The 19,815-nt window shown below is 39.1% G+C and overlaps 1 protein-coding gene across 6 annotated transcripts in view; it reads left to right on the forward strand.

The window, feature by feature from the left end:
- The window catches only part of PHF3 (PHD finger protein 3), a 78,400-nt gene that overhangs the window by 47,225 nt on the left and 11,360 nt on the right, over positions 1 to 19,815 (forward strand). For all 6 annotated transcript variants that reach the window (XM_074947906.1, XM_074947908.1, XM_074947907.1 and 3 more), the window contains 8 exons: positions 163 to 346; positions 3,615 to 3,768; positions 3,848 to 4,004; positions 5,337 to 5,453; positions 11,144 to 11,275; positions 11,838 to 11,973; positions 12,900 to 13,095; positions 16,881 to 17,028. In XM_074947906.1, the coding sequence (XP_074804007.1) occupies positions 163 to 346; positions 3,615 to 3,768; positions 3,848 to 4,004; positions 5,337 to 5,453; positions 11,144 to 11,275; positions 11,838 to 11,973; positions 12,900 to 13,095; positions 16,881 to 17,028 (1,224 nt within the window). The remainder of the gene's footprint in view (positions 1 to 162; positions 347 to 3,614; positions 3,769 to 3,847; positions 4,005 to 5,336; positions 5,454 to 11,143; positions 11,276 to 11,837; positions 11,974 to 12,899; positions 13,096 to 16,880; positions 17,029 to 19,815) is intronic.

The following is a 19,815-nucleotide window of genomic DNA, read 5'->3' on the forward strand; positions in this document are numbered from 1 at the left end:
TTTTCAATAGCTTTTTAAGGAGCATGTCTTTATATCATCTCAGTTTGGGACTTTTATTATACAACATTTTTATTTTTAAAATCTACTTTGGGAAAGATTTGTAGCGGTTTAGTTCATTTTCACATTTGTTACCAGACTAATATGTTAAAGTATTTGTTTCAGGAATCAGGTGATGCGAGGAATTTGTCAGAATGCAGAGAGTCTGATATTAAAAAAGGCCAAGTTCCTATTCGGAAAATGGGACAAACAGTTACACTTCCTCGTCGATGCTCTGAAGAGAAAAGTGAAAAAATAAATAAAGATTCTCTTAGTGTTTCTTGCTCAAGTGAAAAGACTGCAAAATCAGGTAATAAGACTCCAAAAGCAACTATAGTTCATGTGTGAATACAGCAAGACATGAAGTTCTACGTATAGCAGCGCTTCTTAAATTTGGGGGCATGGAATACTTGCTTGTAGTCTGCAGAAAGCAGGCTGCTCACATGGTGCTGAATCTTTCGTTTTTTGCTTCTTTTAATGTTCTTTACCAGTTGAAAATGCATGAAAAACTTTCCTAATGTTACTCTTCCATTTAAGCAGCTTCTATAATTGCTGCACGAGTATTATATGATTGTGAATGGAAGGAGAGGTGGTCTGTGCTATCAAGAATGGGAGAGACATGCTCACAATCTACGAAGTTTGGTCTACACTGAAAAATATTAAGAATCGCTGCTCTAGAAAAATATGAAATACTATGTGTATGACTTTACATGTTATGGTTGTTGTAGGATATAATATTTACTTTGAATTTCTTTATTCTTCTGCATTGAAAATATCACCAGGCTCCCTTGCTCCAAATTTCATTGGAAAAAGTGGGGAGGAGGAGGAGTGTTCTTATCCAAACTTCCCATATTTAAATTACAACTCATGTGTTGAATAGCACCAGTAAAGTTTAAAAATTCTTCCTTCCTAATCCCTGAGAAATCCTTATAATTCTTGGTTTGCTAAAAATGTCAGCTTGCAGGATTCTTCGACATCCTTGATACCACGAATTGCAGGGATAAGAATGAGACTTCTGGTAGGTGTGATATCACTGATACATTCTGGAATACTTCCAGTGAATCAGGAAGTAGCAAGAGGATTTTAAAGTAAAGAAAGGAAAAAAATATTAAATTGTTAAATTATATTTCTAAGCTGAATTCCTCTAACATAGGAATTATTGGTGAGGTCATTTAGCACATAAATGGTTAAACATAGACCTTTTTAGGTTGGCAGTTAGGCCCAGATTTTTAAAAGGTATTTTGGTGTTGCTGTGCTGAGCATTGCAGTGCCTAAGCCTCGTTTTCAGGAGGTATTTAGACACTTAGAAGCTTAAATCCCATTAGCAGTGATTTAGGCACTTAAGAGTCCTTTTGAAAAATGAGACTTAGGCTCCTAAATCAGTTGGTTTTGCAATGCTGAGCACAGCAATGCCTAAATACCTTTATAAAGCTGATCCTTAATCTTTAACTGGCCATTAATTCAGGTTTTTTTTTCCTCCTGGATTATACAAGCTTGTAGCTTTGTCTGTTCTTAAAATGGCTTGACACTTTCCATTATAGGACCAGGTTTTCAGTTCCATATTTCTCCCAAACTTCATGCAGAAATTTTCCATGGTGCCTGCCTCAGTCTGAATTTTTTAACTTTCAGCAAAAATAGGTCAGTCATATTTTGGTAAAGGAGATTAGAGGTTTTAAAAAAAGTGTGTGTGTGTGAAATCTTTTGACTGTTTTGCTGAAAAGCTCTAGTGCCTTCATGCTTTGGAGCTCAGACTTGAAATTTGGTAAGCAAGTTGCCATTGTGTCATGGATGTGTCAGTTTTGAAAAAATATAAAAAGTCTGTGATTTGCCCAGGGGTCAGGTAGCAAGTCGCGGGAGCTGAGGACACAACCACGGAGTACTCCTAATGGTTAGATCTGGGGTTGTCTCCATAATTAGCTAAAAAGGACATACTAAATATCTTATGAATATGACTCATTAATATATGTAAAATGTTTTGAAATCCTAGAAAGTGCTGCTAAAAAAAAGTATTGTAACTGTTACAAAAAACATGCAACTAGTTCTTCAGTTCTGAATTGTTTATCACTTATCTGAAAAATGAAACTGAAAACAAATAGTTTTTATTCTTTTTCTCATAAATTCTTGCATGGAAAAGACTGCCAATTTAATTTATTGCTGCTTTTTGAAATTTCATATGCTTAGAAACATAAATAACCTACGAGTTGTATAATTAAAAGGATTACAACTGAAATTTTTTCCACCATGCTGGAGGTGCAATTTAATTGAAAAATGATGTAATTTGTGACAGTAGGTTTAAAGACGCTTAGTATAAGAAAGAGTTTATAATCTTCCGTGCTTCTGTCATACAGGTTTAATAGCGGGAAGAAATTTAGGGCTAATGGGCTTAGAAATGTCAATTTCAATGGGAAAGTTTAGTTTAGATTAAAATTAAATTTTATGCACAGATAAGTGCTTTCCACTATGTTAATTTTCAGTTTACTTCACTGAACAATTAAATGTGCATTTTTAGACAGATTCATAGAGCTGAACATCTGAATAAAGTCAAACTAATAAAAGCTGGCCTATTTTCTTTTCGGTTGGCTACATGTGGAAGAAAAAAATCCATAAAACAACGGACTACAGAAGCCTGGGAATATTTTTGTTTAATCAAAAGTGACAGTAACTGAGAGCTGTTGTTCTAGAAGTCTTTAGAAAATTTTCTTGGGATTCTGATAATGTACATGGTTTCTTAAAATAATTAAATTTTAAGGACATTTTTCTTCAGTACACTTTATATATGAAAGGAATGAACATGTGTGTGTTCTATATAAAAATTAATACAATTTGTTTTTCTAGATAGTAAAGTTGATACTTTAAAATAGTTTCTCGTTATTGCACACTATTCTCCTTTGAACATAAGGCAAAGGCATGTCTGATGTGGATTCACTGCTGTAAATTAATATACTTAATAACATCAGTTCTTTTTTGATCATCTTTCAAAAATACTGATAGGCATTTCAACAGTAACAATACAGAAATTGCATTATTAGAACAGACCTGCAGTAGTTGATTTAACAAATACCCAAAACACAACAGGGAACTAACTGTATTTTCTGCTCTTGTTTAGTAATGTCATTAAGTCTTTGAAGGGGTGAGATGGTTTAAAACTCTTTACAAAGACATTCTTTCTCCAAACATTTGTTGGGTGTTGGTGTTAAATAGAAGCCAACAGATGCCCCCAGAGTTTTAAGACAGTCTGAATAAAGATCTTTCCATTAATTTGCTGGTTATCCCTAATGTTCTCGGATAGATAAGATCTGAATTTCCTGTTTTAAAAATAAGTAGAAACACCCCTTATCCGTCAATATTTATTTTTTGTAAAGAAACCTTTTAAGCTTTATCCATACAATTTAAAATATGGATCACAAATATATTGTCCACTCTTTTTAGGTCACCTTTATGTAGGGTTTTTTTTGTTTACTGTTCAGGCCCTTGTTTGTTGGGTTTTTTAATGTAAAAAAACAAAAACAAAAAAAAACAGATTTAAGCGACTATAAAATTATCTTTAAGATTTTAATTTTTAGCATATTTTGATTTAGGTGTTTACGAGAAACAAGAATTCAAGAAAAAGAAAACTGAGAAAGTGGGAGCAACTGGTAATATACCTCCCCCAGCTGTGCCAGCTTCCAAACCTTCTGCTGATCAGATAAGACAAAGTGTCAGACAGTCTCTTAAAGAAATTTTGATGAAAAGGTATAGGTACGTTACCAAATGAATTGTCTGTTTTCGTATATAGTTATTTATTTTAAAAAATTCTATACTCTTTTTTCAGACTTACAGATTCCAGTTTGAAGATTCCTGAGGAAAGAGCAGCAAAAGTTGCCACAAGGATTGAAAAAGAACTGTTTTCTTTTTTTCGGGACACAGATTCTAAATATAAGAACAAATACAGAAGTTTGATGTTCAATCTAAAGGATCCCAAAAATAATGTATGTGTTCTTCATCTATAGTTCTTTCACAGAAAGAAATCCTTTAGCTGATTAAGTGTTTCGTATCCTGGTCTCCACCTTCTTTTCCTATCTCTTATTCTATAGAAGTCATCTCCTTCCGTTTTTCTCCATATTCTTTCCTCCTTTCCCTATTCAGTTAAGACTTTTGAGTCTCCAGTGTCCACATTTCTTCATGACTCCTTGCCCATGCTGCCATATTCCTTCCATTGTCCAACCCTTGTAGCCTGTTTCTCTCCTTTCACTGTCTGTCTTTCAGCCACTGCTTTCCACATAACTGCATTTCACACATGTCCACTTTCAGTTCTGTCCAGCAGCCTATCCTTCCATTTCACCTTTATTCCATTCATTTCAGAATTATCAATCCCCTAATCAGTCTCCACACCACTACTATAATAATATTTTCGTGTGAAGACATTTCATTAGGTTGCATCATCTCCTTTCCCTCCCACCCACCCACTACTGGCCATCATTCTTTTTGTCCTCAAGGTCAGGATTTTTAACAAGAAAATTGTGCTGGTTCATGGAACTCTATCCGTTGCTCTGTTCTTGACCATTTTCTGTTTCACCATTCTCGTATGTCCTCCATAACTACGTGTCCTTGTCTTGGTACATAGATTACTATATAAGTCCAATGCAGGTTACTTGAAAGATGCAAACTTGAGCTCACTGTTCACTGGGTAATACACAAAGTTCTACAGATCCTCCTTCTGGAGTACAAAGAACTAGTTTTTCTTATCTGTTTTACATGGCTACCCAAGTGGATCACACCCATTTAATTTAAATGATTTAAATTGGAATAAAAACTGTATACAGACTAGCCTCTATAGTTCTTCCTCCAACCCTTTTTCTGCTGAGTACTGTATGGAATTTGCTACATTCTTTTTAAAGATCTGAAAAAATGTCTTTTATGAAATCACTGATGCATTAGGTCTAAGCTAATTTTCCTTTTGAACATCATCTTATGTGTTTCCGTAATTGTAAATATGAAATGTTTAAAGAAAAAAAGTTTAACCAATTTCTGGCTTTGTTGTGAGGAAAACAATTAATGGCCTACAGAATTGTTTCCCTCTACAAAACCCATTAATGTTTTCCACAGTAATACCTCTTAAGGTCTGAAATAGCTGTAAAGTAATATGTATTCCCAGGAATAATGGGTTATAGATAAGAATGTATGGTGCTGGCATTAAGTATAGAATATATTCCCAAAGGTTATTCTGCGACTCTAGTTGTTTTAATTTGCTGCTTATTGATTTGTTAGAAATCAACTTTTTTTTTTTTTACAGCACTAGTTAATGTTTATCCTTCTTCCAGATATTATTTAAGAGAGTACTGAAAGGAGAGGTTACCCCTGATCATCTCATAAGAATGAGCCCAGAAGAGCTGGCTTCTAAAGAGCTAGCTGCTTGGAGACAAAGAGAAAACAGACACGTAAGATTTGTCAACTACAGTTGTAGAGTGAGATGTGTAGAATGAGATCTTTCATCTTTATTTGGTTTTCAAGTTACCTGTACACTTTCAGAAATTCAAAATACTTATTGAAAAAAATCCGATTGGATAGGACTTGACTTGGCTGAGGAGAGGAAGGAAGGGCAGAGACTGTACTGCCATCCGCGAAGCCCAGAGAAGTGAATGTAGTAACTATTACATTCAAAGGTGTATTTGAAAAGAAGAGTGAAGAGCTGGATTATGGGATCATTTGAGTCATTTTGTGGTGAGAAGGGTTTAAAGTAGGTGAACCAACTATTTGATACTGATTGGCAGTCCAAGAAGCCCACAGTCCCACCTAGTGAGAGTTGCAGACAGTTGCTGCTTTGAAAGGGAAGGTGAGTTGGTGAGCAGGGTTCACTGAACTGTAGTGTCAGTGAAGTAAGGGGGTAGCTTCTGCATCCAAACCAGGAGTCGTATATTTTCCCCTTCCCGGTACAGATGCTTCTACTCCTCTCCTTCTGCTCTGTCTTAAGATTGATGTCTTCCTCTTCACCACTGTTCCCGCTAAGCATGTGCATGCGTGCACAGATCCTAAACCCCGCATACATAACGAAACACTGCTCGCACAAAGATTTGCACAGAAGAAATTTTTTGCGCACACGGCCTGTCAAAAATTAGAGGGAACATTGCTCCTCACTCTCATACAGTAGCAAGATTCTGGAGTCACCCTCACAGTTATACAGATTTCCTCAAGAGGAGAGACACTTTTCATATCTGACAATCCTAGCCTAGCAGCTTGGGTGTCTATTATTGATATCTGACACACATCTGATATCAGAGCAGTACCCTGCACCGACAAAAATGTAAGTAGAGGCTAAAAATCTCACTTCTCAGTTTTGAGAGAATGATCTAAAGTGAAATAATTTCTTCAAATTATAGGGAGTTTGATAGTTTAGTGTGAAAAGCATTGGTAATCTCAAAATAGACATCCACATCTAAGCCTCTTGCAGCTACATTACTCTGGCCATAGGTTGAAAGTGAGATTACAGATGGTCATATTTTACTGGGAAGAAACCTAAGTTCCCTCTAAGCGGTTCGGCTGCCTATTAAACGCCATGCAGGTGCTCAGGGCTGCGGTGGGGAGCGATGCCCCTCCCTCGGGCCGCCCGCCCAGCCTCATGGCCCAGCATTCTACTTCTCTTGTGCTGCAACCGCAGCGCTGCTCCTCTCCAGGCCCTCCCCACCCTGCTCCTTTCCGCCCCCTCCCCTGCTCCTCTCAGCCAGCTGCTTGGAAGGGGGGGAAGGTAAGGAATGGAGCCCACAGCTGCTGTCTCTCCTCTGGGCCGCTGGTGAGGGCTCACCGAGGGAGCACAAAGCAGCAGACTGTCACTGGTGGCCTGGATTGCGGATGGACCTGTCACGGCCTGGGAGGTGGCGCCCCTCCCCTGGCCCCAGCCCAGCCCCCCATGGACCTGCTGTGGATGGGGAAGAGGTGCCCCTCCCCCAGTCCCAGTCCAATCCCCCCAGACCTCCATATTGGTGCACATAACAAAATTAATTCTGCACATGTGTGGGAAAAATTAGAGGGAACACTGCAAGACACATTATTTTTTTTAATTTCCTAATTGAGTTTGAGGCTCTGTGTGGATACTACCTTGAAAATCTAATTGGATAAACAAAATTGTCTGCCATTGTTGGAATTACTCTTTATGCAAGGTTTTACCACTACCCAAATGTAACCATAAATTCCTTTATTAAATCCAAGACCAAATGATATTTATACAGTTGCTGTAAAAGTCACTAATTGTCTGAATAATAAACAATTTACTGCATCCAAACAGTAACAAAACATAAACATTTGATCAAGTTACTAACCAAGACTAAACCCAGGAGTGCTTAGACCTATGTTGGACAGCTCCAACTTAAATCAGGCAGGTATTAGCAATGAACCTTCTAAGAGTTCATCCTTTTTTATCCTTTAACAAACAAATGATGTCATATTCTGTTGCTGACTTAGGTAAAAATCAGACTTTGGCCAATTTGCAGTCAGGATTAGTTCAACATGCACAATCTTATTAACTATCTTTAATAATTGGGGCCTCTACTTCCTTCTATCTTATCAGTTATCTTTCTGGTCCAGTTTTTCCAAATAAGCCATTTTTTCCCCCAGGCCTTCCTACGAGTTCTAACAAACTTGAACTATAAAACAACTGGGTCTAAATAAACTGTTACCACTCAAAGAGATCTTGGAGTCATTGTGGATAGTTCTCTGAAAATATGATCTAAGTGAAGTAATTTTCACTCAATGTGCAGTGGCTGTCAAAAGACAAAACAAAACCTAACAGAATGTTGGGAATTATTAAGAAAGGGATACATAAAGAAGACAGAAAATATCATATTGTCTCTATATAAATCCATGGTGTGCTCACATCTTGAATACAGTTTGCAGATGTGTTTGCCCCATCTAAAAAAAATATATTGGAATTAGAAAAGGTTCAGAAAAGGGCAACAAAAATGATTTAGGGTTATGGAACAACTTCCATATGAGGAGGAGATTAATAAGACTGGGACTTTTCAGCTTGGAAAAGAGATGACTGAGGGGGTGGATATGATAGAGGCATACAAAATCATGACTGGTGTAGAGAAAGTAAATAAGGAAGTGTTGTTATTTACTCCTTCTCATAACCTAAGAAATAGGGGTCCCAAAATGAAATTAATAGGCAGCAGGTTTAAAACAAAAAAAAGTATTTCTTCATACGACGCACTGTCAACCTGTGGAACTCTTTGCCAGAGGATATTGTGAAGGCCAAGACTATAACAGCGTTTAAAAAAAAAAAAAAAAAAACTAGCTAAGTTCATGGAGGTTAGGTCCATCAATGGCTATTAGCCAGGATCGCCAGGGACGGTGTCCCTAGCCTCCGTTTGCCAGAAGCTGGGAATGGGCAGCAGGAGACAGATCACTTGATGATTACCTGTTCTGTTCATTCTCTCTGAAGCATCTGCCATTGCCTACAGTTGGAAGACAGGATACTGAGCTAGATGGACCCAATATGGCTGTTCTTAAGTTCTTATGACCTACAGAACTATGTATTTTTTTCTTTTTAATTTAATGTAAGTCTTTATATCGTACAGCTAAAACTACAGTTTAGTCATAGAGGTTGTGGGGCTCCTGGGCGGTAAGGAAATTCCCGGGTGGCAGTGGTGGCACCCCCAAGCTCGCGGGCGGCAGTGGCAGCCCCGAGCTCCCTGCTGCAGCAGGTCCCCGGAGCTGCAGGTGATGGGGGTACCCTGCAATTTCCAGCCCCCGCAGGCAGCAGGGGACCCCTGGAGCTGCAGGTGGCAGGTTTACCTTGCAGCCCTCAGCTGCTGCAGGGGGCTCCTAGCCCCTGCACAGCTGCCCCCCTTCAGACAGTGTAGGGATCCGCAGATCCCTAGTTTGTCCAGGATATTTTTAGTAAAAGTCAGGGACAGGTCATGGGCAAAAAAGAAAAATTCACGGAAGTCGTGACCTGTCCCTGACTTTTACTAAAAATATCCTGGACAAAATCTTAGCCTTACTTACAGCTCCTGACAAATCTGAAGCAGTTGGAGTAACTTAGACTGCTGAGTTCAGTATCATTACATTATTTTACACCAGCTGAAAATGTGGGTCCCCAGAGTATTTGTTGTAAAGTTGTAAAACAGTTTTGCATGTATATGAATCCAGATAAACTTGGCCCTCATGAGTTAAACCACTAGTTGGATAATTTGTACTGTTGCTTGCATTCTAGGCACTTGTGATGTGGAATGCATCTTCTTGTAATTGTGGTAACTCCTCCTGATTCTCTGGCTGGTTGGTCATGAAACTCTGATGCCTATAGTCAGTCTTTCACGACAGGGTTCATAGCTGGCAGTGGATTTATCATGAATAGTCTGTGGAGAATGCTGAGAATTTAATCTTAATACAGAGAGCAAATGTTGTGTTGAATAGGCACTTTTGTGAGCACAGGATTTTTGTAACTGATATATGCCACCTGAGTGAACCCGTAGTAAGGTTGGCAGGTACATAAGTTAAACAGTGTAAATTGACTTGTACCCTTAGGTTAGTAGTGGTCTCAGATATAATCAAAGTTTGATCACCTGACATCTCAATTTTTAAAATCTCTCTTCTTCACAGTAAACTGAATGATACTCAGGTTCCTGTGTTTGATTGTGACTGCAAAACCCATCCCCTGATGTAGAATCGTGCACCAGAATCTAAGATTTCATTTTAAAAAAATGTTTCTGGTCTACATGATTGTGAAGAAAATGTTCCAGCTCAGAATTGGCGTAAGCCAATTAAGTGCTGTTTGGCTGAGTTTGCAGCCACAATGAAACCTTGGAGAAGTGTGAGCAGCCCTTGTTCTGCACAATGGGATGCTTACTCTGAAACTCGATGATGATTTAAATTTCAAGATTAAATATTTCGGTTTTTATTGTTTGTATTGTAGTAGTGCCTTGGAGTCCCAGTCATGGGCCGAGACCCAATTGTGCAAGGCACTGTACAAACAAAAAAAGTTCCCCGCCCCAAAGAATTAATGTACTTATCTAAAACTACTTCCTGTGCCTCTCCAATAACCAGGGATACTGTACTGATATAATTTTCTGAGGCTGCCACAGAATTTCTGATCTGCTACACCGGAGGCCTTGCTGGAAAATTTAGACTTAACTTGTTCTGCCATACACCAGAGAAACTAGGGGCTTTTGTTATAGTAGCGAATTACCTGTGCTAACAAGCTGACAGGTGTTTTTGTAATTAGGAGTGGTACTGCCTCTATAAGGGTTGGTAAAGAAATAAGTAGATAGTGAGAAAATGGAAATTTTTATTACTTCTAGAAGTCCCAGCCCCATTGTGCTAGGTACTGTGCAGATGTAACTGGAAACACCTGAATTGTAAAGCCCTCATGTGTAAAGCTTTTCAGTCTTGCCATTATAATTGCATAAAAAGTCTCATGCACTGGGTAAAAGAATTATCTTAGAGCAAATATAATGATTCATTCTCTTTAAAAATAGAGCTTATTGAGTTCTTTGACTCAGTAGGAAGGGCAAGGCAAGTTATCCTATTCTTGAAATATGTTCCTGGTGGAGCAATAGTAGTTGTCTACCATATGGAATGTGTTTCAGAACAAGCTGATGGTTCTGTCCTTTTTGACTCTGTGATGGAACCTGTTGCAAAATTCATCAAGTGATCCTTAACAGAATTGTTTGGCAGATAGATATTTGTTCTGTAGATAATATATGAAATCCGTTAACCAGATTGGGACTATGTGATTAAGAATGAAACAATAGAAAAATGCTACATCTCTTAGTTTGTCCTCTATCTATTTATATAGATAAACACACACACATACTCTGTGGAAAGGGGTAGCAAAATTTTCTTTAGCTATTGAAAACTTAAAATAGCATGTCCTGAAATGTGTGGAGAGGGACTTGCTTGTAATTTATTTTGATACATGGATATATGATAAGCAGTCATTGGCACGGCAGGTGAAGATTTGACACGCTGTAGTGGGTATGTATTTCATGAAACTACTTGCCTTTCACAAAAGGGCCTTCCTTAAAATTACCTGTGAGCTGGAATTTTTTGTCCTATTTCAGTATTTGATTCCAAGCATTCACTTCCATATCACTTCTAATGTAGTGTAAATATATCTAATATTACTGTTTTATAGACAATTGAAATGATTGAGAAAGAGCAGAGGGAAGTCGAAAGGCGACCAATAACAAAAATTACTCATAAAGGAGAAATAGAAATTGAGAGTGATGCTCCAATAAAAGAACAAGAAGTAGCTATGGAAATTCAGGTAAATAAGTGGGACTTTATTTTAATTCTAAGGGAAGGCTGATTTTGTTTAAAAAAAAAAAAAGGGGGGGGGAAGCAATATTTAATTATCGTGCATAAATAATACAAATGGTTTATATATCATTTTATTTTAAAAGTATAATAAAAATAAATAACTAAATGAAATTTTGTTCTTTATACACAGAGGGTTTTAGTAGTGGTTTAACTCCTAAATTTTAAGGGCTTTTTGTTGTGTTCTTTATCTTATGATCTCTGGCAACAGTCAGGTTTTAAATTGTACCTTAATTTATTACTGTGGCAAAATCATGAAGTTTGATATCCTCGCTTTTCTTAAAGCTTTTGAAATGCTTGTGGTATGTGTGCACGTGTGTGGTGTTTTTTTTTAAATAATAATAAACTGTAACCAAAGCAAACGTCTCACTTGAGAAGAAGAAAGTGTTGAAAGTTTCCAAGTGGTTGACTCTGAGGTAATTGAAATAATATTACAATTAAGAATTTCTGATGGAGCATAAATGTTGTTGTTGTCTTCTATTAACGGAAATTGATTGCTTGACCTTTTATAGGAACCTACTATGGTAAAGCTGGTAGAAAAGACAGAAGAGATTGAAAAAGATAAAGAAGTAGATGAATCTTCATTTCCAGACACAACAAGTCAACACAAAAATCATCTCTTTGATCTTAACTGTAAAATCTGCATAGGTAATTATAGTAAAAGCATATTAAAATTAACACTTATCACATAAGTAATGCTTTCCAAGCATAGATCTTAAAAGTAAAAAAAAAAAAAAAAAAAAAAAAAGGATAAACCTCATTATCCCCCCAATTTGCAGATAAGGAAGGAGCATCCTCTTACTTTTCTAGTAAACTTTAAAGAGACAGAGCTGTTAATGCTGCTTTGTGTCTGTGCTGCTCCTGTGCTGTTCATGGAGCACTGGTGTTAGGTACACCAGCATAGTTTGCTGATTCAGCAGACCTTGATGTTGCTCATAAAGAAAGATCACAGGCTTGGCTTGGCAACGAAGGCTTGGCCAGGTTTATTGTCAGCAAAACACAATATTAGCACCCTGTCCAGCAGGTCACAGGGACACTTAACACGTGTGCCCTTGGCAAGGTAACGTCACAGTCAACCTAGTGTTGTCTGCTACAAAGCTGCTCCTCCTCATATGACTTCTCCTTTTCTACATTGATGCAAACAAATTATCTATTACATTCCATATGTTACTAGTGACCATCCTTGTATTTGTACACTATAGTTTGAACAAAACATCCTCATCAATTATCCTGTCATTCCCTCCTTATTTTATGAGGAGTCTGTGTGTTCCTGTACCATCCTTGCAGGTCAGGAATGTGCTTACTTGGTTAGCTGGTATTCTGTCAAGTCCTGCACTAGTGCACCTCCTGACTTTGGTTAGTCATGGTCCAGCAAGGCCTACAGACAGTATGAAAGTTGATAGGGCGGCATGGTCAATGAAGGAGCTCCCATAGAAACTGTGCCTGTCTCATTGCTGCTCTAGCTTTTCTTTAGGTCATCGAGCTTCGATAGTGTTTGGTATCTATTCCATATTTTCAGATAAAGGCCAATTCTTCATTAGTAGAAAATAATTTTTTTAATTCACTTTCTCAAGGTCGAATGGCACCACCTACTGATGACCTTTCTGCAAAAAATGTGAAAGTGTCTGTAGGAGTTGCACGTAAACAATCAGACAATGAAGCAGAAAACATAGCAGATGCACTTTCTGCAACGTCAAATATTTTAGCCTCAGAATTATTAGAAGATGATAAACAAGAATTGTCAAAGCCAGCATTCTCATCTATCCCAAGGTAACAATAAACTTCTTGTGATATCCGTATTAAAAAAAACCTTATGATTGTTCTGTCAAGCTAAGATTAATGTAAGTAATATAAGTAAAAACATGAAATATGATGAATTATAAATAGAGAATGCTGTGTGACTAGTGGGGCGCACTCACCTCTCACAAGCACCCCCTAGTCAAGTGTGTGGGGGCCTTTACTTTCTCTCCCTGTGGCCCTCCTTGGGCTTAGGTCTTTAGTCCTGTAGTCGATGATCTCAGCTCTGGTATTGAGCCATACTGCGGGGCTTCCCCTGGGAGGCAATGTCCTCACCCTATCTGGGCAGTTCAGGCCCCAGCTCTTCAGCTGGGCCACTAAAGAGTTTCCAGTTTCCCTTTTGGGGTGCCTCAAAATCCAGGCCACTTCCCCCAGTGGCTAGTGGGAGTGGGGGAGGTCCAAGATCAGGCACCCTGTAGATAGCAGCCATCTGCTGTGTCCCTTTAAGCTGTGCCACTGCACTAATTCCCCGGGCCACTTCCCTGCAGCCCCGCACCTTCTGCACCGTTACTTCAGGGCTTTGTCCTGATGGAGTCTCAGCTACCAGCCCAGAGCTCTTTCTTTTTTTCCCTGGCTTCTGCCAGCACTGTCCTGTCCAAGGTCCTGTAGCTCCCTCAGGCAGCCACACACTATTCATGCCCATCCAGCTCCAGCAGGGAACTGAACTCACTCTGGCCCTGCAGCTCTTCTTATATGAGCCTGCTGGACCCTGATTGGCTGCTCCGTGCAGCCCCTTTCTGATTGTCCGTGTCCCACATAGCCATTCTAGGCAGCTTGGAGGACCCTGTCCACTGCCCTTCTCTGGGGTGGGGTGTGGCAGGGCCAGGAGGCCTCTAGCAGGGGGCCTCAGAGGGTCTGGTATACCCCGTCACAGTGATCAAACTGTCTAACTGCTTTTTTAAGTAACTGGCTTTTTGTACCTCTTCTAGTGTAAAGTGGCATTACTTTGACAGACCAATTGCCGTTATAAAATATTTCAAAATAATAAGAAAAATGCAATTTTCCAAAAGTGGTGTTTGTTTCTTTAAGAATTTTCAATTAAATCTCCCCCTCCAGCCGTCAAAGAATCTAAACTTCAGTTTGCCATATTCTTTATCTTTATTCATTAAATTGATCCACCATACATTTTCTGATAATGGATGCGAAACGTGCCTATAAATGACATGGCAAAGTGTAAAGGTAAAGCTCTTTGTTAAAGATTGCATTGGTTTTGATATATAAAGCTAAATATGGCTTGGTTTCTACTCTTGATGTATAAAGCTAAATATGGGAATTCTAGCTGTCCTGGAGACAGTTCCTCCCCTCTCCTGCCCCCCCGCCCCCCATCATGTCTGTGTGTCTCTCTCTCCTGACAGTAATGATCAGCTGGGGACTCTCTTGTTGAAAGTCCCTAATCGAGAGGATCTGGGGGTGCCCATTGACCCTAGGATTCATATAAACCTCTCCTAATCAAATAAAGCCTAAGTGTGTTGATATTTTTGAGTGCATTCATTCAGGGCCTAATTTTCAGAAATGCTGATTCTCTGAAGCTCTAGTTGATGTTAAGGGGTTTTGAGGATGCTCAGCACCTTTGAAAATCAGGCTCTCAGGATTTTGTTTGATTGAGATTAGTTTGTGGGATTTGAGATTCTATTGTTTACAGATTTCTTCATCGTTAGCATTGTCTGATTAGTTTACTTTAACTTTACGTGGCTGTTTATAATTCATGCATTTGTGCATAGTTGAGGTTGTACATTTTTTGTTAGGCATGGGCTATCTGTAAAACATGATATGCTCTTTCGTATAAATAAAACATTGCATAGGTTGCAGTGATTACAAACCTTAACTCTATCCTTACATTTTTCTCATTGGAAAATAATGCATTGTACAGTTCACCAGTGCAGGAATGCCTAAAAGACATGTATGTTGATGTTGCTGAGGTTGGAATTAAGATTGTGTTCTAGTGCAGTGGTGTGAATTGTGTTACTGTACATGTTGGGCATGCATATAATTTAATGGGGGTGGAGTTGGTCAGCAAAAGTGATGAAAGTGATGTGTAGGTAGGAGAACTACAAGAGGACAGAGTCATGGAAGCTAAGGAAGGACAAGATTTCAAGAAAAAGAATATGGTCAGCTGCATCAAAAGTGGCTGACCAGGTCAAGGAGAATGAGGATGGAGTACTGGTTCTGAAATTTGGATATGAAGCGGTCATTAATAGACTTTGGTGAGAGTGGAAATCAAAGTATAGAGGATCTGGGATGAAATTGGAGGAGGAGAACTTCAGACCATGATTGTAATTAGCACATTCGGTGATCTTAGAGATAGAAGGGAGAGGGTACAGTAGTTAGAGAAGCAAATGAGGTCAAGGGTGGGCTTTTTTTAAGATGGGAGAGACTGAAGCAGGTTAGTCTTATGAGGGGAAGGAGCCAGAGGAGAGTGACCGTTTAAGGAGAATAGAAGGGATGAGAGAGATCAGGAGATGGGTTGGTCATTGGGGCAAGTGGAGTGGTTAGAGGAGGAGAGCAAGGAAACTTGCAGCTAAGGAGTTGATGGGTTATAAATGTGGAATTTGAAGTCACTGGGGATCAGTGTAGGAAATTGTGTGGAGAGAAGGCGAGAGCCAGGAGTTGAAATCAGAGTGGAAGGCTGAACAGGAGGATTTGGGCTGATACGAGTTGACAGCAACATGGAGATGGAGAGGAGAGGAGTCAGTGCTCTTCAAAAGATGAGGCCATGAGAAGTGACAGGAGGGGGTGGCGTTGGAAGTGACAGGCCTGGGAGAGGAGAAGCTAAATGTCCCCACCACCGTCAGATTCAGGGAGGAGAATGTGAGACGATAGGCTTCTGTGGGAGAGGGCAGCTGCAAAGGTAGAGTCAGATGAAGGGATCAAGGTCTCTTTGAGCCAGAAGTGGAAGGGAGCAATATATTAATAGATGGTTTTGATTGTGGATGGCTCTGATCTTTTTAAAGATGGAGCGGGCGCCCCAGAGAAAGTGAGAGAGGGAGAGTGGGGAACAAAGGGGATGTGTGTGAGGTTAGGAACGGTGACATGAGAGGGGTGGGGCTGGTTGTGGGATGCGGAGGTGGTGGGAATAAAGAGAGGCTGGAAGTTGAGCAAATGTCACCAGAAATAAAGAGGAGGGTGTGGATGTAGGATCTTTGTGTGTGTTGGGGTGGAGATTGGGATGGAGAAGGAGAAGAGCAAGTAGAGCTGATGAAAACTGTAGAGGGGAGAGGATACCAGGATGGGGACATGGAGTCAGTGGAGAGAAGGGAGGGGGAAGGACAGATGTTGTGATGCAGAAGAGGGGTGTGGTGATAACAATAGGGAGTGGCAGATGGACAAGGGTTAAAAAAATAAGTTTGAAAAACCTGTGAAGGTACGCTTGTAGCTCTCTCTGCAAAATATCTTTTCAATCTGGAGAAATTGAGTAGCCTTAGAAGAGAGACTGGCACAATAATGTACTATGTTACTTGACAGCCCTTCATGTAATTTTTAGAAACTGTGCTGGAAGCTCAGATATCTGGTTGTCTGCCCCTTTCCCTTATGATCAACTACACAAGTCCCTCAACAAAATAACTAACCGAAAATGCAATACCCCGCAATAGACTTAATGACCCTTCTAACCCTATGATTCTAATGATGCTCCAGAACTTACTTCAATATAGTTACTTTTAGTGAGGTGGATTTCAAGTGTTGCACAAATTTTCCTGATCACATATATTTATAAGTCTAATCATTATTATTTTTTTTTTTTAAACCCCTGTTTTCTTTAGATCAGAGACGCCTGGTACTGTTGAAAGTGAAACTCTATTTTTGGCTCGACTGAACTTCATCTGGAAAGGTTTTATCAACATGCCTTCTGTAGCAAAGTTTGTTATCAAGGCCTACCCAGTCTCTGGCTCTTTTGAGTATTTAACTGAGGTACTGTATGTTTGTTCAAATATTTATATTTACCATGAAGAATGAAAATTTAATCTATTTATTCATTTGCTTTGTCACTTATTTGGGATCAAATAAAGAGATCATAGTTGTACTGAGCTGAAAAGTGAAGTATGATCATTATGTTAAATGCTGTACTAGCAGGTTGACTTAGATTAGTATTTATTTATTTAACAGTAAGTATACTTAAGCTTGCCTCAAAGGATCCCATGGTTTACCAAGATGTAAGCTTTTTTTGGAGTGTTTCAGGGCACTCCTCTCCTATTTTGTGTTTCTTGAAATACGTTTCCAAATACAGGGGTAGTCATAAAACCAACCAAAGCAAGTGAACCCAAATAATCAGAGGATTGAGGAATCAACTAGACATGTTTGCTAACCATACATTTGTTTTTCCTTAAATTTTAAACTTATGTGAACTGTCTATTAAAATGATTGCCATACCAATCTGAGCAATAACACTTCCGGGGCTGCTCTTGAGAAGATTAAACTATCCTTACCTTGCATTGTTGCCCTTTCTTCTTCTCCATAACGTTCATCACTCTCTCTGTAGAGTGCAGGAGAGAGGCAAGATAAAACTGCAAAAAGAAAAGGAGTACTTGTGACACCTTAGAGACTAACAAATTTATTTGAGCATAAGCTTTCGTGAGCTACAGCTCACTTCATCGGATGCATGCAGTGGAAAATACAGTGGGGAGATTTTATATACACAGAGAATATGAAACAATGGGTGTTACCATACACATTGTAATGAGAGTGATCAGGTAAGATGAGCTATTACCAGCAGGAGAGGGAAAAAAAAAAAAACCTTTTGTAGTGATGATCAAGGTGGGCCATTTCCAGCAGCTGACGAGAACGTCTGAGGAAGAGTTTCGGGGGGGCGGGAATAAACATGGGGAAATAGTTTTACTTTGTGTAAGGACACATCCACTCCCAGTCTTTATTCAAGCCTAAATTAATGGTGTCCGGTTTGCAAATTAATTCCAATTCAGCAGTCTCTCGTTGGAGTCTGTTTTTGAAGTTTTTTTGTTGAAGAATTGCCACTTTTAGGTCTCTAGTCGAGTGACCAGAGAGATTGAAGTGTTCTCTGACTGGTTTTTGAATGTTATAATTCTTGACATCTGATTTGTGTCCATTTATTCTTTTAAGTAGAGATTGTCCAGTTTGACCAATGTACATGGCAGAGGGGCATTGCTGGCACATGATGGCATATATCACATTGGTAGATGTGCAGGTGAATGAGCCTCTGATAGTGTGGCTGATGTGACTAGGCCCTTTGATGGTGTCCCCTGAATAGATATGTGGACACAGTTGGCAACAGGCTTTTTTGCAAGGATAGGTTCCTGGGTTAGTGTTTTTGTTGTGTGGTGTGTGGTTGCTTCAGGTTGTGTGTGGTTGTGGTGTGTGGTGAGTATTTGCTTCAGGTTGGGGGTTGGGGCAAATGCGGTTGTATCTTAGAGTTTGGCTGTAGATAGTGGATCATGTGGTGTGGTCTGGAAGAAAGCTGGAGGCATGTAGGTAAGTATAGCGGTCAGTAGGTTTCCGGTGTGGGGTGGTGGTTATGTGACCATCACTTATTAGCGCTGTAGCGTCCAGGAAGTGGATATCTTGTGTGGACTGGTCCAGGCTGAGGTTGATCATCCCACCAGTGGACACAAATCAGACGTCAAGAATTATAACATTCAAAAACCAGTTGGAGAACACTTCAATCTCTCTGGTCACTAGATTAGAGACCTAAAAGTGGCAATTCTTCAACAAAAAAACTTCAAAAACAGACTCCAACGAGAGACCGCTGAATTGGAATTAATTTGCAAACTGGATACCATTAATTTAGGCTTGAATAAAGACTGTGTCCTTACACAAAGTAAAACTATTTCCCCATGTTGATTCCCACCGCCCCGAAACTCTTCCTCAGACGTTCTTGTCAACTGCTGGAAATGGCCCACCTTGATCATCACTACAAAAGGTTTTTTTTTTTTTCCTCTCCTGCTGGTAATAGCTCACCTTACCTGATCACTCTCGTTACAGTGTGTATGGTAACACCCATTGTTTCATGTTCTCTGTGTATATAAAATTTTTCCACTGTATTTTCCAGTGCATGCATCGGATGAAGTGAGCTGTAGCTATTTGTACTGTGGTATTTGTTTTTATAATGTTAATCATGATATGCTGCATGTGTATAATATTTCACTGTAAAATTGATAACAGCTTTACAAGGTCAACAATATTTTTGGTATGAATGTGGTAAAACAGATTTTCTTCACTGCTGGTTGCCTTCCCCACCACAGTGCTGAACTTTTGTATATAAGATTATAAAAAGCTTACATTATATGTAAAAACTGTGTGTGATTATATAATTAAGACTGTAGCACCAGCACATAGTACTGATGCACATGCACTTAGTAGTAGCATGAAGAGTAAGCATGCAACTTTAACCTTAGCATTTCCTGACTTGAGTGCTTATTTTTGCAATCTTAATGTATGGGTTTTTGTCACTTTTTGCATTGGTGATAAATAGTGACATACATTAGATCTGCAACTATAATAAAACATTAATTACAGAATCCAATCTCCAGATGATGTAACTAACATCAATCCATGGTACAAGGTAGTCACTTGTCACTATAAACACAGATAAAAGTGTTATTTATTTAATAAGTAGGGCTGTCAAGGGATTACAAAAATTGTAGAATTATGTACAAAAACTGCATTCAAAAACTAAAACAATGTAAAATTTTACAGCCTGCAAGTTCACTCAGTCCTACTTCTTGT

The sequence above is a fragment of the Natator depressus genome, chromosome 3 (genome assembly GCF_965152275.1).
Source record: "Natator depressus isolate rNatDep1 chromosome 3, rNatDep2.hap1, whole genome shotgun sequence".
In the NCBI taxonomy this organism is placed as follows: domain Eukaryota; kingdom Metazoa; phylum Chordata; order Testudines; family Cheloniidae; genus Natator; species Natator depressus.